The sequence below is a fragment of the Alexandromys fortis genome, unplaced genomic scaffold (assembly GCF_014885135.2).
Source record: "Alexandromys fortis isolate MF-2015 unplaced genomic scaffold, M_Fortis_MF-2015_v1.1 scaffold_174, whole genome shotgun sequence".
Taxonomy (NCBI): Eukaryota; Metazoa; Chordata; class Mammalia; order Rodentia; family Cricetidae; genus Alexandromys; species Alexandromys fortis.
This window is the reverse complement of record NW_026068063.1, coordinates 1,565,779-1,592,409: the sequence shown is the minus strand read 5'-3', so window position 1 is coordinate 1,592,409 and position 26,631 is coordinate 1,565,779. Positions and strand designations below refer to the sequence as shown.

The window sequence follows — 26,631 nt, the reverse complement described above, 5'->3', positions numbered from 1 at the left end:
TTTTTTTCTGCTGCTGTTGCTGAATCAGGAAATTTCTCTACAGCACACCACCACCAAACAGCAAAAATCTGTGTTAAACTCTCTCTCCCTTATTTTTAAGCCTTCTCGGGTTTTTAAGTGGATTTAGCCCATCACGTCTGGGCACCATCTGTTGAAATAGGAGTGGCAGGGCTGCGTCCCCAGCACCCGGCCGCCCGCATGGCTAGCTTATGCCAGAAATAATTACACGGAAACTGTATTCTTTCAAACACTGCCTGGCCCATTACTGTAGCCTCTTATTGGCTAGCTCTTACATATTGTTCTAACCCATTTCTAATATTCTGTGTAGCCCACGAGCTGGCTTACCAGGAAGGATCTTAACCTGCGTCTGTCTGGAGCGGGAGAATCATGGCGACTCCTTGATTCAGCTTCTTTTTCCCAGCATTCTCTTCTCTCTACTCCGCCTACCTAATTTTCTGTCCTATGAGGGCCAAGGCAGTTTCTTTATTATTAACCAATGAAAGCAACAGATAAGATACAAGACCCACCTCCATCAGACATTGATGTTTGGTAATATCTTTTCTTCATTTCATTGCAGGTGTATTGTTTATATTACATATTATAACACTAGTCTCTCTGTCATTTGAGTTTGTTTTGATTCGAGGTTGGAGATTATTTCCTTCTTCTACATACTTTGTGTTCTCCCTTTCCCTTTCCTTCTTCTCATATTAAAACAAAGTTCTATTATCCTTAATCATTTAGCCAGGAGGTCAAAGCAGTGTCATTTTAAGTCTTTCTAGCTAACATAGCTCTTTGGCTTTTGAGGGAGGGCTGATCAGACAACTTTAAAGGAAAATGAAGACCAAATAAAATGGGTCAACTGGTATAGGCATTACTTTTGCCTATAGTTAGATCCATAGAACCCTCTTCACAAAGGGACAAAACCAGATGTTAAAAGGTGACACATATGGACATATATAATTCACTCAATAAATAAATGGATAAAATTATAGGAAAACATGAATGTACCATTATAGGCCAGATAGGATGACCCTGAAGAATTAGGCTCTTACACTGTTTAAATAGTGTGCATGAGAATGACAAGACACTTTATCAGGTAATTCTTATAAGTGGTGCTGGACAAGGCTTACTGTTGCTTAGAGAGCAAGTCAGCAGTCAGACAATGGTTTGTTTTAGATTGTTTTCTGACTCTGGAAACCATGGTTTTAGAATGCTTCCACAGAGGCAGGAAAATGAGCTGTGAACCAAATGAGTCATTTTCAAACATTGATAGACTGTAAATTTAAGATATTTCCAGAATGTAAGGAAATAAAGTTACTTCCATAGGGAATACCCTGTGAAGTATATAATGTATAAGAATCTAGTAACACCATGAAATCTGGTAGTTAAATAATATATCTAAATTAGTTTTCTTAGCTTTGAAGAGTCCCATCTTTACATTTTACCTCTGTCTATATACATACATATTTTCATACACTTTTTAATGTGTACATAGAAATGTTTCTGCAAAATGAGTAATGTAAACCTTGATGATCAAGAATAACTGAGAAGCCGGATGTAATAACACACACCTTAAATCCCAGTACTCAGGAAGCAGAGGCAGATGGATCTCTGAATTCAGAACCATACAGTACCAGTCTAGGACAGCAAGGGTTGCACAGAGAAACCTTGTCTCATAAAACAAAAAAAGTAACCAAGGTTTTCAAATAGGAAAAAATCAAGTGTATTTATTCTTCTTTGTTTTATCAAAATTTCAGTTTGCATACAAAAGTAGGTTTCATTATATTTTTGTATATCACTGTACTTTGCCTATACTCATTCTTCATGAACCTCCTCATCCCTGCCTCCCAGTGGTTTCTTGTGATCCCCAGAAATGGTCTCCTTCCTGCTTTCATAGAAAATATTTTTTTAATCAAGATTCTTCATAAAAGAGAAAACATGCAATATTTGTCCCTCCCCTATCTTCTTCTCTTGTTCCCCACATGCTTATTCAATTGTCTTAAACATAGAAGCCCCCAGGAGTCATGTAAAGGCTGGATTAATATTAGAAATAAAATCCTTTGTTCAAATACAACTTCTTAACTTCCTTTCTTTTTTAAACTTAGTATGAATAATACAAAGAGATCAAATAATGTTGAATAACGGTGTAAAAAGCTACACTGACTGTGTAGTGTGATGGGTCACCTGTAAACTCAGCACTTAGGAGGCTGATACCGTTAATGGTCAGTGTGCACCAGGCTGGGAACACATTTAATAAAGCACTGTCTTTACAAAAAAAAAAAGTTAAGATACCATTTGCACCACTTTTAAAACCTGCAGTAGTAATCTCTTAAGTTATTCTTTCTATGTTATATATTTCTGCCCACTTTCGGAAGAGAACTGCATTCTTTTGCATAAGTCCCCATGATGCTACACATCTGTAATCCCAGAACTTGGAAGGGGAAAGTGGGACAAGAAGCAAGAAACAAAGCCATCTCCTCAGTTACCTCGTGAGTTGAGACTGACCTTGTCTAAAAATCAAAGAAAAGCTTAAATAAAATAAAAACAAAATTATTCTATGAGACAAAGACTATGTTTGGGGCTTTACAACCTTTTTTTTTTTTTCTGGGACAGTAGAGTGAGCTCATATACAACTGTTCTTAACAGTAAATAATTTTAATTTCTTAATCTTTTTACTTTTACTCCTAACATATATAGTATTATAATAACAATATATATTATAAAATTCCTAAAATAATCATCTGTATTTTATCAACTGAAATATATGTTGGTCAGATTAGATTAGATGTATAGTTTTAAAAACATGACTAACATAAATTAGGTTCTACATCCAAGGATAGTACTATTTACTGGAATTTTAAGACCTTTCATCTCGATGACTAGGGATGTAGTGGAGAGGAAGTGCACTAGCCTTTCGAGTGGCAAAATGACCCAGGGTGACTTAGGACAGTCGGTAGCTTGGGTTTTTCCTGAACTTGCTCAGTTTTCTAAATGCAAGTTTAGATTTCATATACCTTTAAATTAAAATTCTAAGCGATGAAAATTTTAAAGTCTGAGTTTTGTGGCATGCCTAATTTGAGTTGCTTTGGATATTTGTTTTTAAGCTTTGCGTTGGAAGGAAGTGACTGTTGTGGATCTGTGGTTGCATGGCTGGAATTATCAACCGGCTGTCAGTGGTCATCTTTGGTGTCTGAAAATGAGATTGGCAATGAGTTGGAAGCATGTGGGAAGCAGGAAGTGTCTGCAGCAGCTGTTGTTGTGCTTTGTGTGGGAAAGAGGGTTCTATTGGAAAAACACAAACAAACTGTTAAAATGTAATCGCTCCATCCATTTGTTAGTACTTGGAGCAGCACAGTTTTCTAAGAAAAGATCTTAAGCAGGTAAATGCAGATTTCAAATCTAAGGGGATATAAATGAATCTAATTAAAAACTATGATGAAGATTTTGTAGAAAATCAAAAGGGGCTTTTCAGCAGTCAGAATAACGACTTTATTTGTATAAATATAGCAAAGTGGCTTCTGCCCAAATATGGGAAACAGAAGTTTCCCTGCAACATGCATGTTCTAGCTCAGCAAGAGTGAAAACTGTATCCCTATGGTCTGTTTCCATTAGTGACAACTGACATAAGAAGAAATAACTAAATAGGCGTCTACAATCAGTATGGCGAATTTCTGAAATGCTCTTAGTAAATGTTGTCTGCTGGGTGGTTTTTGTTTTTTGTTTCTTTCTGTCCAAAATATATCTAAACTATATTCACTTTTTAAAGAATGCTTTTATTTGTTAAATCCTTTACAAGTATTGGTCTTCAGCTATTTCACTCTAATAAAAATCTAATTTAAAGTAGGTTTTCTCTCTTTTTCCTATTCCCTCTTCCTCTGCTGAAAGCACGGTTTTTAAATGACAGGATTTATTGACTTCCTTTTAGATGTTTTTCTTTTACTTAAAAATTTTTATTGTAGATTTATTTTTTCTATTTCCTCGTATTGCTTGAATTTATGTAATTGTTTTTTATATTTGCCAAATGTTCACTAGACATTATAATACTAATTTAACCTGATAAAATTATCTCAGAAGTATTTGCCAGTATACTTACAAACTAAGAGTGACATTATGAATGGGAATGTATTTGTCCTTACAGAGCTCTCAAGAGTCTTTATAGAGGAGGATGGTATTATTGTTATAGTTATCTTCAAAGTTACCCAGAAGCACATTGTTAATTTGCTTATTAATTAATTGTTTAAATATTACCTTAAGCTCAAGATAAAGATACAGGTATTAAGCCAGGAGATGGTGGTGCATACCTTTAATCCCAGCACTCAGGAGGCAGAGGCAGATGGGGTCTCTGTGAGTTCGAGACCAGCCTGATCTACAAAGTAAGTTCCAGGACAGCAAGGGCTGTTACAAAAGAGAAACCCTGTCTTCAAAACAAAACAAAAAGATACAGATTTAAGTGTATAATATTCAGTCATTGCTCAGGCATTTATTGAGCTTGAACTATTCAAAGCACTGTTCAGAGCACTTAATTGTCATCTGTTGGAAAACAAAGATCCTATCCCCATGAAGCTTACTTTGTAGTTGGAAAAAATAAACATGATAAATAATTTACATAATATGATAAGTGGTACTCTATCAAAAAAAGCATCAGCATTATCTGAGGAAAGATCTGTACATCACCAGGCCAAGCATATTCAGTGGTGTCCGGTATTAAAACAAAGGTGATAGGGTTGAGGATAGAGCCAGCAGATCACTAAATGTAAGGAGGGCAACACTGAGCATAATGCTGAGGACACTTAGTCCATTGTCTGAAGAAATAGGATAATCAAAAATAAATCAGATGTTACCACTTGCTCTAAACAATCTAGTACATAAGTAGTATGGAGACACGCCTATAAACACCAGCAGTTGAGAAGTGGAGGCAACAAGGTTGGGAGTTCAAAGCCACCCTCAGCTTAGTGGATGAGGCCTACCGGGGCTCATGATTTGACTGGGGGATGAGTCAGAGAAGCAGAGAAGTATAACCAGAGGACCTTCTGGCAAAGGGAGGGAGGTAAGATTGACACAATATGACGAAACGTTTTCTCAGAAAATTACTTGGGGTGAAGATGCTTCAAGTGGCAGGGTAGAAGAGTTTGATGTAATCCCGTTTGGTTCCTTGTACTTCTGTTTTGAGTTTTCTACAAAAACCCTTCTCCATCAGGGTTGCTCCATTTTGCTTTTGAGTGATTTCCTAGTTTTCACATGGTGAGTAATGCGAGTTCTCCCTGCTGTGCACTTCCCAGCACCACACTGAAGAAACTCCCTTTCCCCGGTGTATGTTCTTAGCACTTCTGCTAAAAATTAGTTACTTGTAGAGATTCTTTTTTCAATCTTTATTCTGCTCCTCTGACCTATGAGTCTATTTTTATGTCAAAACATGTAATGTTGATTACTAGAGCTTTATAGGGTTTTGAAGTCAGGTAATATGTTTTCTGTGAAGAATTTTGATAAGGAGTCAGTGAATCTATAGATCACTTTAGTAGTGTGGACATTTTAAACAGTATCCATTCTTCTAATGTGTGAGCACAGGATGTCCTTCCAATTTTGCAGTCCTTTTTAGATTCTTTTATTGTTAGTTTCTCATTGTAGAGCTTTTTTATGCCTTTATTTTAAAATTTATTCCTAGATATTTCACTTACTGGTTTTGAGTCTGTTTTAAATGAGAATGATTTTTTATTTCTTTTTTTTAGAATATTTGCTACTAATGCATCAAAACACTACTTTAAGTTTTTTTATATATAAGATTGTATAAACATACAGCTCCAGGCAACCCAAGGCTACATTGAGACCTTATCTCATAAAAAAAGGGCAAAAATATTAAGACTGTGTTGACATTTTTACTGTCAATTTTGTTTTTAACATATTAATAAGTATTATTGCCTAAGGTTAGTCACCACAAACAGCTTTCCGATGATCTATATTTTCTGTCCATGGGCTTGTTTCCTTAAGCTGAGAAAATTCCAGGCTTTTTCCTTTACCCCTTTTGCTTCCTCTTTTACTCATTTATAATCAAGTATCACATAAGGTGATTTATGTTACTGGTAGTAAAAGTGGCTTGTAAAACTTTCAAGGCAAACCACTATGTCATCTGTCTTACTTTGGTTTTCATTGCTATAATAAAGCACCACGACCAAAAGCAGCTTGAGGAGGAGAGGGCTTATTTCATCTTTACAGCTCTCAGGTCACATTCCAGGAACACAAGTTAGGAACTGAAGCAGAAGCTGTGAAGGAATGCTGCCTACTGGTTTGCTCAGTTTGTTTTCTTATACACCGGTCCCCAAAACCACCTGTCCAGGGGTAACACCACCCACAATGGGCTGGGATGTCACACATCAGTTATTAATTGAGAAAATGCCCTACAGGTTTGCCTACGGGCAATCTGATGGAAGTGTTTTCTCAGCTGGGGTTCCTCTTCCCAATAACGTTTGCTTGTGACAGCTAGCACATCATCTTCTGTAAATCTCACCTGTAATAGGATCTCTCACCCAGAAGGAAAGGAAAATCGAGGCAAAACATTTGAGGCCCAGCAGTCATGAAGAGATAATCCTTGGGCTTTCTTCTCTTCTGTCACATTTATGCTAATCTTCAGTGATAAGTTGGTAGCTGTGTTTTCTTGCAATAAAACCAGTACTTCATTTTAAACACTTATTTTCAAAAGCTAAGTTGTTTATACCACTGTCTAGAACTTACTGAAGTAATAATTTTAGGCCTTTCTAGTTGGTTTCTGTTCTCTATTTGAATATGAAATGTATTTCTCTGTTAATATCATAGAACCTCTCTTGGCAAGTGAGATTTGTGAAGTTCTATCTTAAAGAATCAGGTAGAATGAAATTTCAATTTTCTTTTAAATACTTGGGGGGTTTTGTTGTTTTATTTTTTTGGTCTTTTGTTTGTTTGGTTTTGTTTTTGGTTTTGGTTTTCAGGACAGTATTTCTATGTGTAGCTTTGGAGCCTGTCCTGGAACTCACTCTGCAGACCAGGCTGGCCTCAAACTCACAGAGATCCGCCTGCCTCTGCCTCCAAAATGCTGGGATTAAAGGCGTGCGCCACCACCACCTGGCTAATACTTAGTTTCTTAAAGGCATAAAATAAGTAAATTATATATTGTTCGGGGGAAAGTTATTTTTTTTTGCTGGTGTAAGCTTTGAGTCAAAGGTATGGATGATAGCAACTAGATTTTTTTTTAAGTTTTCCAAACTTCTGCATGATAACTATATTTTTTTCTGTCTTGTTAGCTACCAGCTCTGCCCACTTGGAGGATCTTGCTTACCTGGATGAGCAGAGACATACTCCTTTGAGAACTTCCCTTCGAATGCCAAGACAGAGTATGGGTGGAATTCGTACACAGCAGGATCTAAGAGGTCAGAATACAGAGGGCTGGAGTGGTGCCTGAGAACAAGTGAAAATGGATAATTTTCAAAGTCCTTATTCTCCTATCCCCAAACTTGATCTTCCTTTTAAGACGTGAGATGATTAGTTTAATATGTAACTAGATAGTTCCACAGATAGACTGTACTCATAGAAGTGTGTTGTCATTTTGGAAGAAACCAAATGAAAAGAGCTGGTAGTGGTAGAGGAAAGAACCTTCCTTAAGGTCCTGGAATTCAGAAGTAACTCTGACCAACTTCAGTCCTAGAGGTATTGGAGGTAAACTGTATTTTACTATAGAATTACTCTCATTTTTATTCTAATGACCATTTCTAGTAACATGTAATAATTCCTTTTCATGGTGTTTCAGATAGTGCTGGCAACGTCTAACCAACATCCTTTCACTCACTTAAGCACTCTATTAGTTACTTTTCTTATTTTTATGGCAGAATACACAGCATTTTCAGGATGGAAGTGCTTATTGTAGCTCACAGTTGGAGGATATAGTTTATCATAGCAAGGAAATCGTGTCAGCGGGAACACAAGGCAACTGATCCCACTGCATCTGTAGTCAGGAAGCAAACGTGAATGACAGTGCTCAAATCCACACTCTCTTTATTCAGTCTGGGACCCCAGCCCATGAAATGGTACTGTACACATTCAGGGTGGGTCTTCCCTCCATAGTTAAGCCTTTCTGGAAATGTCTTTATGGACACTCCTCATAGGTATATTTCTATGGTGATTCTAAATCCATTCAAGTTGATATCATAAAGATTAACCATTACAGGAACCTATTTCTTTACCTTCTCTGTGGCAGTGTACATGCTATAAAAGAAATGTAGTCTTTTCTTTCATTTTGTTATGAAAATAATATCACTGAGGAGACTTCTCTGCTCTCTGTGTCACTTTGCTCAAAATGAACCCTCTATGATAGCTTTTAACAAATAACATTCCTCAGATATCTAGCAATCTATAGCTCAAGCATTCTTTTTATTTTTTAGCTTATTTTCTTATTGCTTTTGTTCTGTATCCTACCCTAAAAGTTCAGTGACACATGCATTTCTCACACAGGAAAGAACTTACTCATGCAGGGACTGCTCATTCTGGAAACCATTTTCTTCATAGCTTTTCAGTAATGGCTAAACAAATAAAAGGCTGATTTATTACAATTGCTTTATTGCAATATGTTACCATAGTCACCTTAACAATAGTTAATAATATTTTAGTTTGGCTCCTTATCTTTATCATAGTATTTATTATTTCTGTAGTTTACCATATACTAGTTGCTTGGTATATTCAGTTTTGTATTACCCCCCTAGAAAACGGAATTATTGGCCAGCAAGGCAAAATGGCTCAGCAGATAAAGGGTGCTTACCAGCAAGCCTGACAAACTAAGATTGATTCCTGGGACTCACATGATAGGAGAGCTGACTCTCTGAGTTGTGCTCTGACTTTCACACATGCATGAACACACTGAATGTTTTCAGAAAGAAAATGGAACTATGTCAAGCACTACTTTAGAATGTTTATACCCAAAGCTTCAACAAGTTTAATTAGAAGAAAAATTTATTTGTTCCAGGACCTCAGTGTGCAGAAATATTAAAAAAATAAAATTGAGCACAACTACTTATCTGACTAGATCTTCAGGTTCGTTTGCAAATCTGCCACACTGACATCACCTTGTATTTCATTACTGGAAAAATAACAGCATTTCATTTTCTCATTTTCTAAGCATAGGTATACTACATAGGAAAAAATGACAGATTTCAGCTCTGGTAATTTAGGGTCTCCTTAATATTGAGTCCTATTATTTGATATCACATACATGCTTCTGGTATCTAAAGACTTAATAAGATTTTGGTTATACAAAATTTTATCAATTCTGGTGAGATTGATATTTACATGCAGATATCAATTATATCTTGATTACAACAAAGATTTTTTAATTAAATAATTGAGCTTCAGCCTGAACATTCAAATAATAAAAGTGCATCCAAAGATTGATGAGAAAAGAAAGCAAACTTGGACAGATTATAGACCTTCTTAGCAAGGCTTTATAACTTAACAGTTATTATATCTCAAACTTTTCACTTCCTTTTAGGCACATAACCAGATTGTTTTCCTGACATCATTTTTGAAAGCTTGTTACATTGTGTTTCATTTAAAAACATACAAATTGCAGTCAGATTTCAGTTTGAAATCTACTTTTTCTGATTATAGTTGAAGTAAAACTACCTTGTTCCCCAAAAAGACAATAAAATGATTGTAAACGATTTTAGTATTATGTATGTCTAGAGGCCAGTAAGATGGCACAGCAGATAAAAACACTTAATCCTCAGGCCTGATGACCTAAGTTCAATTGTGGAGACCCACAGATAAGGAGAGAGCTGACTCCTGCAAGCTGTCCTCTGACCTTCACCCCACTCATTGTGGCACATACTTAACAAAAATAACTAAATATTTAAAAAACTGAGTATATTTCCAGCTTATAATACATGTGTGTGAGTGTGCATGCATGCACTCACACTCACACACACATTTTCAAGTATTATTAAGTTTTATGATCAGGCTTTGGTTTGGTTTGGCTGCTCTGGAAACTGAACCTAGAGCTTTACACATGGCCACTGAGCCGCATATTCAGTCCTGTACAGTAGGGTTTTGTTCCGTTTGTATATGTGTGAGTGTGGACGTATGTACACATGTATGCAGGTGCCCACTTGGGCCAGCAAAGGATTTTAGATCCCCTACAGCTGAAGTTATTGGAGATTGTGAGCTGCTTGATGTGGGTGCTCAGAACTGAAGTCCAGTCCTCTAGAAGAACAGCAAACATTTTTAACCACTGAACCATCTCTTCAGCCCTGAAATAGTTTTTTTTAACCACAATTCTAGTGTCATATAGTGCTAAGTCTTTAAAGATGTATACTGTGCACCTATAGTGTATCCAGTGGTAATTAACTGTATTGGCTAACTGATTTCAAACGTAAAGCCAGCCTGAAATATGTCCAGTAGGTATAGTCTATATTGGCTATACTCTTAGATTATGGAGAATTCCATAAAGCTTTTATTTATATGACTTGAGGTAGTATTTACCATTTTATAAACAAATATGTCAGATACTAGTTTTAGCTGTTAAATGTAATAGTAGGTTTAATAGAGATTATTAAAGTATCTGTATATTCAGGGCAGGAAAGGTGGCTTAGTAGTTAATAGCACTTATTGCTCGTACAGAAAAACAAGTTTGTTTCCCAGCACCCACTTGATGACTCACAACCTTCCATAACTCTACTTCCAAAGGACCTAGTACCCTCTTTTGATCACTGCAGGCACTAGGCATACACATGGTATGCATATATACATGCAGCAAAAAAAAATCACCCCTCATACATATCAAATAAATTAAATAAATGTTTTTAATTTTATAAATTATGTGACTTGTTACGTGATAACATCAAGTAGGTGTAAAAAGTTCCATATAGTTGTGAAAAACTGACTTGGTAAAAGGAAAGTAACCTCTTTTTTGGTTTTTTGAGACAGGGTTTTTCTGTAGCTTTGGAGCCTGTTCTGGAACTACCTCTTGTAGACCAGGTTGGCCTCGAACTCACAGTGATCCACCTGCCTCTGACTCCCCAGTGCTGGGATTAAAAGCATGCGCTGTCATCACCAACCAGCCAAAAGTAACCTCTTAATGTCAGAGAATAGCTTCAATTTTAAGGCACCAAACATGTCTTGGAAACCCCAGGGGTTCCCAGACTCTTTAATAAACAGCTTAGAGAACATCATTGTAATTGAAGATAAATGTTATATCCCAAGAATTTTATAGTCTGTGTACAGAAATGCAAAAGAGGGAATGTTTTGAGAGATTGCAGATGTTAGAAATTGCTTATGATCATGGTTTATGAATAGAAAGAGTTCATTTAAAAATTACCTTAGCAGTAACTAAATTGTTTAATCATAATAGTTGTGTTTTGACTACTGGCACGAAAGTTATCAGGGTAATCTGAGCTAGAATTTTTGGATCTTCAAGTAAGTCACATTTTTAACATTGGCTTCATTAGTGAAAAGCCCTTTTCTTTTTTTAATACAGCTGTTCTGACCAACTGTTCTATAAAACTGATGTTTCCAGAAACTAAGCCCAACAGCAGAGAGAGGAAAGTCACACAAGTACACTGACCAGAGTCGCTTTGAGCAAGATAGCAGATTCCTAGGTATCGCTTGTTCAAAAGTTTAAACTCAAATTTTGAAGTAGTCATAAAAGGTGGTATTCTAGTGCAGAGTCCATGACTGCTAGCCTGCGCTTAAAGCCTGTCTTTAAAATATTGTTAAATTGAATTAACTTTATAAAACTTTTTAACTGAAGGTTGTATAATTACTTAAGAGTTTTATTTTTTTATTTAGTCACTATTGCATTTATTATTCTTTTAAAGCGGTGTGTGTGTAGACAAACACAGGACAGACAAGACACGCACGAAAAGAGAAGACACAGACACGCAGCTCCCACGTGGGTGCACTTTAATGGGGGGGACACGATAAGGGACAGGTGTGCAAGACACACAAGGGTAAGGGACAAGAGAGAGCGAGACCTCGTGGAAGCTCGCTTTTTAACGAGAAGCGCAAGGGTATCTGGGAGAAATGTCCTGCACCTGTGCGCACCCGCGCGCAGGTGTCCGTAATCCAGGAGGAATCTGGGAGCTGTAGTTTCCAAAAGGGACAACAGTATTAATATAGGATTATGCTAAAAAATAAACTGAAACATCTTCCTCCTTTTGACTACCTTAATGAAGTAAGTCTTTCATGCCATGGGAAAAGGAGAAATTATGTTTGCTACCTATTGGAAGGAAAAAAACGTAATTTTTCAGATAGAAGTAATACAATACATCGTTTGATAGAACATCAAAAGGGAGTTAAATATACAATATAAATGTTAACATAATAACTTTAGATAATAGCTGCTTTTGGTAAATTAATGGAAAATTATTAGTGATAAGACCCTAACCTGCCTATTGTTAAATTATAATCATACTGTTTTGCTTGAAGAGATTACATGTTACTAATTAAAGTTTCATTTCTCAATATTTGTTGGTTTCCTTGGGCCCTTTAATAAATCTCATTACATAAAGACATTTACAGACTTTCTCTTAATTGCTGCTTTGGTAGACACTAGGATAGAGGGTATGTCTGCAAATGATTGTCTAGTTCATTGGCATAATTTTGTAAAACTGACCCTGGAACAGTTAAGTTGGCTTTGAGGATCTGCTTTCAAAGCAGTAAGTTTAATTTTCATTAAATAAAATCAGTGCATCACAGCATGTATAAATCCCTCACATTTCTGAAACAATGAATTCTTTATGAAGCTGACTAAGATGCATGTCATCAAGCTGAATGCTATTGCATTAGCCCACTGAGTCATGTAGCCCTGGGGTTGCTTAGTCACCCTATCCTGATTATTGCCTAGCTGACTGGCACATTTACAAGGGAATATTCCATCAGTAGCTTTTATCACTGTTCATTAATTTTATAAGCAATATTAAATGTCATTCTTAAGTAGATTCAAAAGCTAGAGAAAGCTTGCATCCACAAAAATGTCTGCATATGACTGTTAAGCTAGTAGACTGTATATTCTAGTTACATGAGATTTACCCACAGCCAGCTTTTCTGCAAAGTGCCTTAAAAATTTAAAATTCACAGTTTAAACTGAATTTCTTTGAACATCTGATAAAAACTAGACTCTACTTTATTTGAGTGTTCTGGCTATGATTTTTTTCAATTTTTATTGCATTTTATTTTTGTTGTTGTTGTTGTTGTTGTTGTTAGGATAAGGGATACACATGTGCTATAGTGTGCGTGTGGAGATGAGAGGACAACTTGAAGGAGTTGGTCCTCCCCTCTGCTCTGTGTCCTGGGGTCAAGCTCAGGTCAACAGACTTGGTGCAAGCACCTTCACCCGCTGAGCTATCTGGCTGTCCTCATCATCTGTTTGGTTTTCTTTGGTTGGTTTAACTAATCACTATAGTTGTTCTTTATACACACAAATCTGTTTTTATATAAACCAGTCTTACTTGGTAAGTTACTAAATCTTACAGTTAGAAAACACAAATAAGAATTAATACTTAAAAAGTTTTCTTATGAGACCTGCAGGGGAAAGATAACCTTTGAGAAAAAGTTTACACCACATCATCTTACAAGAGATGTTTTCAACCAAATTAAACTTCAAGAATCAGCTCCATATTGATTCCTATCTTCTCTTCAAAAGTATAAACCAGTCAATTGAAGAAATCATAATGTCAGTAAATTCACTTGGCTAATGTCTTTCCAAAGCATTTCTTAATTCATTAAGATGATTTAAGTTTTATGTGTAAAATATTTTTATAGAATAATTTCCCAAGATACTAATAAAATTCTAGAATTAGAAATTTCATTTGGAAGGCTATAGCCATTTCATTAATAAAAGTTTACCTAGAAACGTGTTACTTTTCAATTTTGAGTAATTAGAATAACTAGTCTTGATACATCCAAACATAAACGTGTCTCATTTTCAGTGCCAGCTCTCTAGTAACACAGAACTCAAACTGTTGACATGATCATACAGTAATGTTATAAATTGTTTCTTTTATTGTTCTCTGAAGATCCTTGTCCTCTTCCTGAAGATTCCAATCAAGAGTGATTCCAGATTGGTTTTTAAACCAACATTTTCCTATAAGACCAGTGTCTTACAGGATATAAGGCTATATAGCTCCATTGGTAGAGTGCCTACCAAGCATGCCCTGAGTGTGATTCCTAGTACCACATAAATGAAGGCAGGAGGATCAGCAGGTTAGAGTCATCCTTGGCTACATAGTGATACACAATTCTCTGTCTAAGAAAACTGGTAACACTGTGACCATAATAATTAATTATTATGATGAAGCAAGAAGAAATCCTAGGTAAGTCCCAAGTTTTAAACTTAGAAGACCAAAATACTTGGAGATACTTTATTAACCAAGGAGGCAAATGGAAAAACAAGAATAAAGAAATTAAATAATCTTGGTGAAATTTCTCGTTTGTGTCTCCGTTAAATATCCAAGTAGATGACTTATTTTTCCCAAGTATAGATATTGAACCTAGAGCTCCTGTGTGCAAGTCAAGCCCCCCAGCTCTAGCTTCAACCCTGAACCACTTTTTATTTTAAGATAGGGTTTCATTAAGTTGTCAGGCCAGCCTGAAACTCACTAACCCAGTAAAGCCTTGAAGCAGTATAATCATCCTGTCTTAGCCTCCAGAGTAGCTGGAACTATAGACCTATACCACCAAGAACAGCTACATAATTAAGGCTCATAAATCGTTGGAAATGTTGCACAGAAATGTGGTTCTTTAAAAAAAAAAAGGGGGGGTGGGGGACTGGGCAGTGGTGGCATGCTTCTTCAATTCCAGCACTCGGGAAGTGAGGCAGGCAGATCTCTCTAAGTTTGAGGCCAACCTGGTTTACAGAGTGAGTTCCAGGACAGCCAGAACTGTTACACAGAGAAACCCTGTCCAAAAAAATAAAAAATAAATTTAAAAAGGAAAAATTGGATGGCCAAAAAAAGAAGGGAGATAAAGCAGAAACCTCAAAGGGAAGAAGGCCTGAAAAGAGCCAGTATGTTTTTGGTATCCTTTTTGTTTTCCTAAATAAGGGTCTGTGAGAGAGAGATGATTAAATGATTCCACTTAAATGTCTGTTTCAGTTCCTGGTGAGGGAAATGGTAGCAGTTATACACCGTGCTAAACAATTACACTCATTCTTCACAGTGGTACTGTTTACCTTACCTGAGGACAAGAAAGCTAACAAATTGCTAAAGTAAGTGACTAGCCCAAGGTCACACAGATAGCAAGTAACAAAGATAAATCCAGACTTAGTCCTGAATTCACCATTTTACCCAACCTGCCATATTTTCCTGCTCATCCAAAAGGTGTTTCTGCTTTACCTATTTATTTTTAACAGAATTCATCTAGCATAAACATTTTTCAGATCATTGTCTTTACACTATTTTTATAGGATTTGATTTTAATTGTTTCACATCTTCAAAATTTCATTTCCTGACATCGGAATACCTGCCTCCATTAGTTTTTTTCTAGAGAAGCCAGAGCAAACAAGGCTTGACTCTCGTCAATTAATCAGTCCTTGTGGAAACTCAGGAGACAAGTGATCCCCTAATGTGGTTAAATATTTTCCTCTGCATGTCTTTTTTAGCTTTATTCTCTCAACTCTGTATGTGTGTTTGCATACAAATGTCAGAGGATAACCTACTGGAGAAATTTTCTTTCCACCGTGAGGGTCCTAGAGATCAAACTCAGATAATCAGGCTTGGTGGCAAATGTCTTTACCTGCTGAGCCATCTCTCTCCAGCCCTCAATATTTCTTAAGAATAAATAAATCAGAGCCAGTGTGCAATTGAACATGCACCCACCATCTCACACACAAGCAAAATGCAAACTCACATGGTAATAATAAAGTTTAAAAACATTTTTTAAAAGGACAAAACTGGGTGTAAGCACACTTACATTGATAATCCCAGTATTTAGGAGGCTGATAAAGAAGGATTCTAAGTTCCAGGCCAGCCTGAGCTACCTAGAAAAACCTTATCTAAATAATTAAGCCTTTTAGGGTGTGGGAGGTAGTGTGGGTGTGTGTTTGTTGTATTACTTAGTAATATCAGATTTTGTTTGACACGTATGTGTTTTCTCTCTTATTTTGTGTCAAGAATTATATGCGTGGCATGAACACTAAGAACGAGCCTGAGATTATCTTTTGCACTAAGGAACAGAGGTGCTTCCGGGCCAGGCTTTGTGTTCATTACAGAAGAATGTAAGCTAGCTAGTGCAGCTGCGCTTCTGTTTGTGCCAGACCCTGTCCATTGCGTATGCTCTTTCTGCTGCCAGTCCTGTAACAGGCTTCGTTTTAAATGACTCATGGTGTTTTCCATGAGTAAGTGTGCTGTAGTCAAAAGCCATTTAGACAAGAGCCCTCCGTTCTCTTCTACCTCCTCTCCTGCTGTACTGTTTATATTTACATTTGGATGAGCAGGTCCTTCCGTTAACTTTAGTGCATCTTGTGTTTGGTTTTCTTCCTTTTTTTTTTTAGGTCTGTCCTTGCCTTTTTTTAATTAATTTATTTATTTTTTTTTAAAAAAAATCTTTTTTTCATTTTACATACCAACCCTAGTTCCCACTCGATACCATCCTCCTGCTCTACTTCCCCTTACCCCAGCCCCTATTCACTCCTCAGAGAAGGTAAGCCTTCCCATGGGGAACCATCACTTTGAGGCAGGACCAAGTCCCTCTCCCCTATATCTAAGCTGAGCAAGGTATCCCTCCAAAAGAAGAGAGTGGGCTCAAACGCCAGAACAAGCGATAGGGATAAATCCTGGTCCCGCTGCCACTGGCAGCACAGGCTGCCCCAGCCATACAACTGTCACCCACATTCAGAGAGCCTAGTTTGATCCTGTGCTTGTTCCCGCACTGTCATTTCGGAGTCAGTGAGCTCCCATTAGCTCAGGTAAGCTGTTTCAGTGGGTATCCCCATCATAGTCTTGATCCCTTTGCTCTTATTGTTCTTCCTCCTCTTCAACTGGACTTTGGAAGCTCAGCTCCACTGTGGATCTTTGCATCTGGTTCCATCAGTTGCTGAATGAAGGTTCTATGATAACAATTAAAGTAGTCATCAATCTGATTACAGGGGAAGACCAATTCAGGCACCCTCTCTACTGCTGCTTAGGGTCTTAACTGGGTCCATCCTTGTGAATTCCTGGAAACTTCCCTAGCACCTGGTTTCTCTCTAACCTCATAATGGCTCCTTCAATCAAGATACCTCTTTTCTTGCTCTCTGTCTCTGTCCTTCCCCCATCTCAACCATCCCATTCCCTCAAGTTCTCCTCCCCCTCCCCTTCTTCCCTCCTCCGTCTCTTCCGCCCTCCCTTCTCCCCCTAGCCCCATGATCCCTATTCTCTCAAGAGCTCTTGTCTATTTCCCGTCCCAAGGGGGATACAGGTATGTTTTCCTTAGGGTTCTCCTTGTTACCTAGCTTTTCTTGGGGATGAGAACATGAGGGAACAGGATGGTCGATTTGGGGAGAGGGTCTGAGTGGCAGAGCAACAAAAGAGATATCTTGGTAGAAGGAGCCATTACTGAGTTTAGAGAGAAACCAGGTGCTAGGGAAATTCCCAAGAATCCACAAGGATGACCCCAGCTAAGATTCCTAGGATCAGTGGAGAGAGTACCCAAACTGGCCTTCCCCGGTAATCAGATTGGTGAATTGAGCCTTCATCCAGTAACTGATGGAACCAGATGCAGAGATCTACAAACAAGCACCAGGCCAAGCTCCAGTAATCCAGTCGAAGAGAGGGAAGAGGGATTATTTGAGCAAGGGGAGTCAAGATCATGATGGAGAAACCCACAGAGGCAGCTGGCCTGACCTAGTGGGAACTCTAGACCAACAGCTGTGGAGCCCCGATGATCGAATGAGGCCCTCTGCATGTGGGAGACAGTTGTGCAGCTTGATCTATCTGAAGAGCCCCTGGCAGTGGGACCAGGGTCTATCCCTGATGCATGTACTAGCTTTTTGGAGCCCATTCCCTATGGTGGGATCCATGCTCAGCCCTAATGCAGTGGGTGAGAATTGGTCCTACCTCAACTTTATCTGCCAGGCTTTGTTGACTTTCCATGGAAGGCCTTACCCTTTGGGAGGAATGGGTAGGGGGTGAGCTGTGCGGGGGAGACAGGAGGAGGGGTGGGAAGGAAAACTGGTTGAAATGTAAAATGAAATTAAAAATAAATATTAAAAAAGAAAAAAGGTTTCTTTACAAAGCTTATCTTATTTGAATGCTTTGTTGAAATGTTTTCTATCATTTTATTAGGAAATTTTTTCAGTTATGCAAGGAATTTTAAAACATTAATTAGAGCTTATATATCCACCACCTTGATTTTATCTTTTTTTCGTATATCTTCTCATCTACCCACATCATACTTGCCCTGACTTTCCACAAGCATTTCAAAGTAAATTACAGACAATACAGTTTGCTGGAATACTTTTTAAAGGGTGAGGTGAGATGGTCTTCTGCCTTCTAGCTGCCCTGGGAGTGCTGTCCAGTGCCTGCAGTGGGAAAGCCACATACTGTTACTGAGTAGTACATACTAAGTCTTCTTTCTTCCTTAGCACCATCATAGTGCAATAGTGACTTCTCAGTGGAATATTTCAGTGGTTTCTACCACAGATAAGCTCTTTGAAACTAGCTAATATCCAAAATAAAGAGACATTCAGTTATGAATATTCTTTACTTCCCTGCCCCACAGTCCAGTCCTAAATTTATGTTTGGATACATTAAAAATATGGCTTTCTTTTAATGTCAGTCTGACAAAAGTCCTAGGTACTGAGGCACAGAAACTGTCTCCTGGCTGTTTTTGGTGCCTACAGTTGTTTTACCATATGGTACTGGTCTAATTTTGTCTGTGTTCTTCTCTTGAGACTTTTATGAATAGATTACATTTTTAGAAAAATTTTAAAATAACTTTTTAAAATGTCAAAGCTTTCTCAGTAGGATAAGATGTAATGTAGCATTATGTCAGTAGAAGAATGTTATCTTTGTCTTACTCTATATCCAATGTTGACCTGGAACTCTCTGTATAACCTAGGTTGACCTCAAACTTGAAGTGATCTTCCTGCCTTTGTCTCCCAGGTGCCGAGGTTATAGGCATGTGCCATCATAGCCAGTGCCAGAAGTCGTTAATAGAATTATTTTCTAAAATGGGAGCTTTTACATTGAATTACTACTTACTCCATATTGTAAATTAACATTAATCATATTCATAAAAGCCTCCTTTGAAACCAAATCTAAAGTAATCTTAGACCTGAAGAGATAAGTCTGTTTAGAAAGCAACTCAGTCTCTTAGTAACTATTTTCACTGGAAATGCAGTCTCTGGCCAGACATGTCTCCTTCTTATCCAGGACAGGAGGGCTGAGGTTTACAGGCATGCATAGCCACACCCAGGATCTGAATTCATGTCTTCATGCTTGAGCAGCACGTGCTCTTTTCCCACAGATCCATCATCTATCCAGCTCCCAAACGTATTTCTTAAAGACAAGTACAAGACAAGTTAGGAAACAAACAGCAATAAACCTAATTAATCCCCATGTAATGCTCACATCCTGTAGAAAAATGCAATATAATAGAAAAATCTGGATCTTGCCATCAGAATTGGGTTTTTATTCAAATTTTGAAATCAGTCATGTGGACTTAAGTCTCTAGTCCTAAATAGACAGACAGATCTATAAAAGTATTACAAGAATTTTGTGACAGTCTATGATTTTTCCTCTGATCAGAAGAGCTCACCCCTGAGGCAGGCCTAAGTAAGGGTTGCCCTTCTTACCTCCCTAAGGCATATAGCAATGGGTCACGTCAACTAACATCTGTATTTTCTCCTCCCTCCCTAGAGTTCTGAGACAGCCAGCTCACACTTTCTCTTTTCCTCTTCCTTCCCATTTCCCCCTCCTCCTCCCTTCATTGTTTAGAAAGAGTACTCAAAAAAAAAAAAAAAAACCCCACCCGGGTGGTTAACCACTGATGAATAAGTCCTTCCATTGAAAGAGCCGTAATCTGTCAAAACTAACTGTTCAACTTTTTACCTCTCTAGAATTTAAGCAAAACTTAGACAGGAGAGTGGTGAGTAAAAAATGATACTGAATTTCAACATTTGATGGAATCTCTGAGACTACCTGTTGGCTACCAGGATAATAGAACAAAGATTTAGGGACCAGTTTGCAACAAGGAAATAGTCTTTGCCAAACTGATTGAGAGAGCAAGGCACAGTGATGTGTTTGGAGTCCCAACTATGTAGGAGACTGAAGCAGGAAGCATGCATGGGCCCAGAGGTTGAGACCAGTCTGGGCTGTGTGTTGAGACCTTGTCTCAATAACAGCTACTTTGGAAAAATCACAGATGGAAGAATGACTATAGCATCAAAACAAGGAACAACAAGAAGCCTTCAAAAGGAAGAATTTAAAATTTAAAAACTAGATACCACATAATAGTATTCAAAATGAAGTTCTCCAGATTATACCACATACAAAAAAACTTTAAATATTTCTGTTCATCAGGAAAAGTAAAGTGACAAAACTTACTCTGAAGAATCTGAGACATTATTCTTAGCCAGGCAAAGACTTTAAATCAGCTGAATTAAACACGTACTATGAGCTAAAGGAAACAATGGACTTAAACTAAAATAAGAGGGCTAGGGATGAAGCTCAGTTAATAGTGTTTGCGTAGATGCATAAAAGCCATGGGTTTGATCCCCAGCACTGTATAAACCAGACATGCAGCTGAGCCAGGAGGATTGTAGTATATGTAGTAAGAGACTGTCTCAAAAAAGGGGAGGGGAATTGAGTTATATTACATAAATGAGAACCTGATGAAGATTTTTAGATTTAATATAACATAAAAGGGCCATTGGAGATATTAAAAAGAATAATGTAATCATTGTAATAAAAATTTGTCTGAAAGAATATTCAGTTTGAGAAGCCTGAGGCAGTAAGTGAAGTTAGGGAAGCCAGATCCAAAACTAAAGATAACAGGGAAAACCTGAGGGAGGGAAGTGGGAACACTTAGAAGTCAGCAGAGGTGACTGGGATAAGAAGTCTTTCAACTGGAAAATATTCAAGACTTCTGAGACAGGCTGAGATTGTTAGGGCAAGTTCGATTTTTAAATAACAGGAACTTTGATTTTAATTACATTCTGGAGGCATACGTGGGCTCTAGTGCAGTGACAAAATACTGATCTCCCCTCCTGAAATGTGAAATCTTTCAATAAAATTCCCTGGAGTGGTTCCCCTTTCCAGTGTTCATTCATTCAGAAAGCATTTCCTGATGCTTTCCTGGGTACCTCAGATTCTATGTCTGCTGTTGATAATAGTGGTGGCTCCTGCCTCCACGGAGCTTATACTGTCATTAAGGAAATGAGAATAAATAAGGAAACAGCAAACAAAAATAAACTGTGGCATTAGATTACCGTGTGAGAAGAGGAAGTAAAAATGGTATTTTGATAATTCACTGATAGAAACAAGCCTGTTGTCTCTGATAGAAAGCAAGCCTTTGCATAAAGAAAATGATGGTGGTAGAGGAACAAAGACTACAAAGTTATCAGAGTAAGCCTCTGTGACAAGGTAACATTTAAGGTGAAACCTGAAGAATGAAAAGCTTACTAGGTGAACCGGACATAGTCAGAACAGCAGGTGGGGACTGGAAGGCCATCCAGACCCTTGCAGGCCATGAAAAGGTGTAGAGAGCCACTGGAGATCCTATGTAAAGAACTATGTGGTACTTTTGTCATCAGACCGGTCCAGTGCCAGCACTGGTCATTGCAGACTCAGTCAGAGCCATACATACCAAGTGAAAAAGGTGCCCTTTTACCACCTCTGCTTTGTTCATGCAGATCTTATGAACTCCTTTTCAGCCTCCTGCCTTTCCCAGTGTGAGCAAGTACTTAGGGCAGCTCATATAAGCATCTCTGTCCTTGATATAATATAGTAGTAATTTTCAGCCAGCCTGTCTTAGAAATTCACACCTAATCCTATACATATTCTTCTTCCCAGTGGCCTATATAATATCAAGAAAACAAGCGTAGGATTTATTAGATTTTGATGCTCTGTAGAATTCAAACTCAGTACAGTGCTAGGATAGGTACATAACTGCCCCATTACAGAATGTGGCACAGTTAGGATTTTTCTATACAGATTAATTCAGTAGATGGTTTTGTTCACTTCAGTTAAAATTGAAATTTGTGCATGGTCCAATGCACCTCAAATTTTAATTCTTTCTCCCTACATGTTGAGACTTTGTCTTCAATTCACATTTAGAAGAAAGGATGTTAAAGTAAGAAAACTATTTCTACACAGTGATAAAATCTTATTTTGCACCAAAATTTGGGTTCTTCTCACTTCCATAAGCCCTTAGACTTGAAACTAGAAAATCTCAAGATTTGTTTTCCCTTTACAATTATATCCCCTGCATTCTTAGCATTTCCCAGGACTTCTGCAGCAGTGAGAAGTCTTGAAGATGTCTACCTTTCTTCAGCGATGTTATGCTTGTGTTAGATCCACTTCAGGGAGCCACTGCCCGTGGGGGGTGTAAATCATCTCACCTGACAGTCAGGCCGTCCTGGCAGGAAGAGCCAACTTTTCATTTCAGTCATTCCCTAATGCAGCTGGAGTGTCCTTATCCAAAATGCTTAGGACCATATAAAATTTTTGGGCTTTTCAGATTTCAATTTTTTTTGACTAGGGATTTACAATCTAAAGCTAAAATGATGTAAAATCAATATGTAGTTTCCATATGTATATATATTGATTACTGGAGAAAAGTACTCAAAAATATAAACTTGCTTGTTAAACTCACTGATTATTTGATTGTTTAATTCAGTTTCATCATACCATATGAAGGAAATCAGTAATTCCGATGAAATATTTTCTTCCTCTACCAATGTGGGAAAATAACCACTTATTTTTAGCCTTTTTAAAGTGTCCATGTTTGGGGGTAGATGTGTGCACATATGTGTGGAAGTCAGAAGTCAGTACCACACGTCTTCCTCAAGCACTCTGCACTTGTTTTGTTCTGATTTAGGCAACGCCTCTCACTGAATCTAGAGTTTATCAGTTTATCTAAACTGGCTAACCAGCTAGCCTCAGGGATCCACTTGCCTTCTATAACCCAACTCTGAGGTTATAGAAGCATGCCAACTTTACGTAGATGTTGGGGATCTAAAGTTAGGTCTTCATCTGAGAACTCTAATTTTTCAAAAAAATTATTTTTAATATTGTCATGTTCTAAAACCACATTTTTTCTAATGGTGTGTATTATTTGCTTTAGTTTTTTTTTTTCATTTGTTTGTTTTAAGACAAGATTTCACTATGTAGCCTTGGCTGTCTTAGAACTCACTGTGTAAAACCACGTTGGCCTTGAACTCACAAAGATCTCTCTGCTACCTTCCACCATGCCCCACTTCAAAGAGAAAAAAATTTTAAATGTGCTTTTTACATTGTTCTGTGAATTTTCTGGGGGTTTTAGTTTGGTTTGGTTTGGTTTTTTTGAGACAGGGTTTTTCTGTGGGTTTGGAGCCTGTCCTGACACTCTGTAGACCATGCTAGTCTCAAACTCAGATAACTGCCTGCCTCTGCCTTGCGAATGCTATGATTAAAGGCATGTGCTATCTCTACCTAGCTATTATCTGTGTTTTTTAAGGTGTGTGGGGGAGGGGTGTAATACTTGCATGCAGGTGCTCACGGAGGCCAGAAAAGGAACTCAGATCTCCTGGAACTGGAGTTATAGGCAGTTGTGAGCTGCCACGTGCTGGGAACTAAACCCAAGCCCCCTGAAAGAACAGCAAGCACTCTTAATTACTAAGCCACTTTCCCAGCATTTATCTGTGGTTTCTAGATAACACTGAAACTTAAGCAAGATTTTCAAATATATAATGTATAATCTGCTAAAACAAATTCTTTACCTCTGTTTTATGAGGGTGTATTATGATTATGTTAATAACAAAATAGACTCTAGGGGCTAAAGATAAGACTTGGCGGTTAAGGGTGCTTACTGCTTTTGCAGAGAATGCAGGTTCAGTTACCAGCTCTCGCATCAGACAGCTCCAGCTGCCTTTAACTATGGCTCCAGCAATCTAACACTTTCTGGCCTCTAAGGGCACCTCTACACATGTGGTACATAATCTCATGCAAGTATGCACACACACACCTACATGAGTTTATATTTATTTATCTACATATTTATTTATATGCATTTATATATACATAAATTTTTAATTCTTAAAAATTAAATCTTCTAGTGAAAAGTTTGAATGAAATATTTCTGGTAACAGTCATAACTGAATAAATGAAGTGGACAAAACTATATAATAAACTTCACATTTGTTCTAGAATTATTTTTGGAGCTTTTTGTTTGTTTTTTCTTTGTTTATTTTGGTTTTAATTTGGGGGGGTTCAGGTTTTGTTTTGTTTTGTTGTTTTGGTTAGTTTTTTGAGACAGGGTTTCTCTGTGTAGTCCTTGCTGTCCTGGAACTCACTCTGTAGTCCAGACTAGCCTTGAACTTGAGATTCGCCTGCCTCTGCCTCCGAGCACTGAGATTAAAGTCTACCACCACCTGGCCATGCTTTTAGTTTTTTGACCCAAGGTTTTTCTGTATAGCTTTGGATATTTTTTAATCTAAAAATAAAAATTGGTAGACTTAATTATCACATAATAACTAAATGAGTGTAGCATGAGCACAGAAACTGACCTATGTAGAACAAACTCAGCAACTCCGCAACAGACCTTATATAAGTAAACTAAAGTAAGTATATCAAATGAATGACAATTTAAACTGTCAGAGGAATAAGTGTTTCGCCTGAATACATCATCTGTAATAAGAAAATGTGGCAGGTATAAGAGGACTAATGTAGTAAATGTTAGATTAAAAACAAAGTCATGAACTAAGGAACTGTTCTCATTGTCTTTTCAGTTTTTATTTTTTTCTTTGTTTTTAAGAAGTAAGCACGCCTGTTTACTTTGCATTGCTTTTCTACAGGAATGATTTTCAAATTACATACTGGTTCAACCATATTGGTTACTAAATATTGAAATGTATTCTTAGTGGTTAGTAAAGAGCTATTGGGTTGCCCAGGTTCCTCCTGAGGAGCTCCACCTCTGTCTTTCCCCTCATCCAGCACTAAAAGATCATCTCCCCAAGTCCAGAAGCACTCTTTAGGATCTTTTCGCTATTCTTGCCATCCCTGCTGATTCCTGGTTTGGGGGACTTTACTATTGTTTAACAATTTTTTTAAGACTGCCCTGATTTTCTTGATGTTGTGAACGAATCATTTGTGTTTTACCATTTTGTGTGTATGATCTGCCCTCTGAAGTGTCTTGATAGCTCTAACATACCTGCATTGTTTATTTGTGTAGCCAACTTTCAGAGTTTCGTTATTCCAGAAAAGCCCTAACACCATCATACTGCAACTCTAATAATCTTAAACTGTTTCCCCACCTCTATTTCTCTCAATGATGACAGTTTAAACTAAGTTATGCCGTGTCTTTTTGTTCCTTCCAGTTCGCTTTGCACCTTACAGACCTCCAGATATCTCCCTGAAGCCCCTACTCTTTGAAGTGCCCAGCATCACCACAGAGTCAGTGTTCGTTGGCCGAGATTGGGTATTCCATGAGATCGATGGTCAGCTTCAGAGTTCAAACGCCAACGTGAACCAAGGAGTAGTGATCGTGGGAAACATTGGATTCGGAAAAACTGCCATCATCTCCAGACTGGTGGCCCTCAGCTGCCATGGTACACGGATGCGACAGATCGCCTCTGATAGCCCACACGCCTCCCCCAAACGTACGTATTCCTTCCTAAAAAAGAAAAAAAAATCCCACTTTATATCCCTAAAGTATTTTCTGACATTTTTATATTAGAGCATATATCCTTTTATTCCTAATCTGTGAAACCTGAACCATGTGAAAACCATTCATTCAAAATTCAGAAAAAGATCATAATAATCTGTGTATATCTAGCCCACATATCCAGTAGTCTCCAAAGTGTATCAGGAAACTTTTTTGTGGTTTAAATGAATGATGCTCACCTGTTGGTCTGTCTTTTGGCTAATGACTCCAGCAATCGCCTATAGTCGTTTGTAAATGTCATTGTCAGGGGCTCTACAATCTGTGCCCACTTCTTGTTAAATGACAACACAATCTGTCTGTGGTCTTCATTTCTTTGCAAATGATGTTGGTGCCACACTGCTTGAACTTGAGTTCCACTGTGTCCTTGAAGGATTTCTCCAGCTTCCTTGGGGAAGGCTGCTGAAGTTCTCACGTGGTGCCTGACTCCATCTTCGTCACAAGCTTAGTGATCACCACTGGGATTTTTTTTTTTTATTAAAGATTTCTGTCTCTTCCCCACCGCCACCTCCCCTTTCCCTCCCCCTCCCCCAATCAAGTCCCCCTCCCTCGTCAGCCCAAAGAGCAATCAGGGTTCCCTGCCCTGTGGGAAGTCCAAGGACCACCCACCTCCATCCAGGTCTAGTAAGGTGAGCATCCAAACTGCCTAGGCTCCCACAAAACCAATAGGTGCAGTAGGATCAAAAACCCATTGCCATTGTTCTTGAGGTCTCAGTAGTCCTCATTGTCCGCTATGTTCAGCGAGACCGGTTTTAACCCAGGCTTTTTCAGACCCAGGCCAGC

At 37.9% G+C, this 26,631-nt stretch overlaps 1 protein-coding gene across 8 annotated transcripts in view; it reads left to right on the top strand.

Annotated features, from left to right (window-relative positions):
* The window catches only part of Tanc2 (tetratricopeptide repeat, ankyrin repeat and coiled-coil containing 2), a 313,979-nt gene that overhangs the window by 197,146 nt on the left and 90,202 nt on the right, over positions 1 to 26,631 (top strand). For all 8 annotated transcript variants that reach the window (XM_050120340.1, XM_050120346.1, XM_050120345.1 and 5 more), the window contains 2 exons: positions 7,272 to 7,397; positions 25,505 to 25,786. In XM_050120340.1, coding sequence (XP_049976297.1) covers positions 7,272 to 7,397; positions 25,505 to 25,786 — 408 coding nt within the window. The remainder of the gene's footprint in view (positions 1 to 7,271; positions 7,398 to 25,504; positions 25,787 to 26,631) is intronic.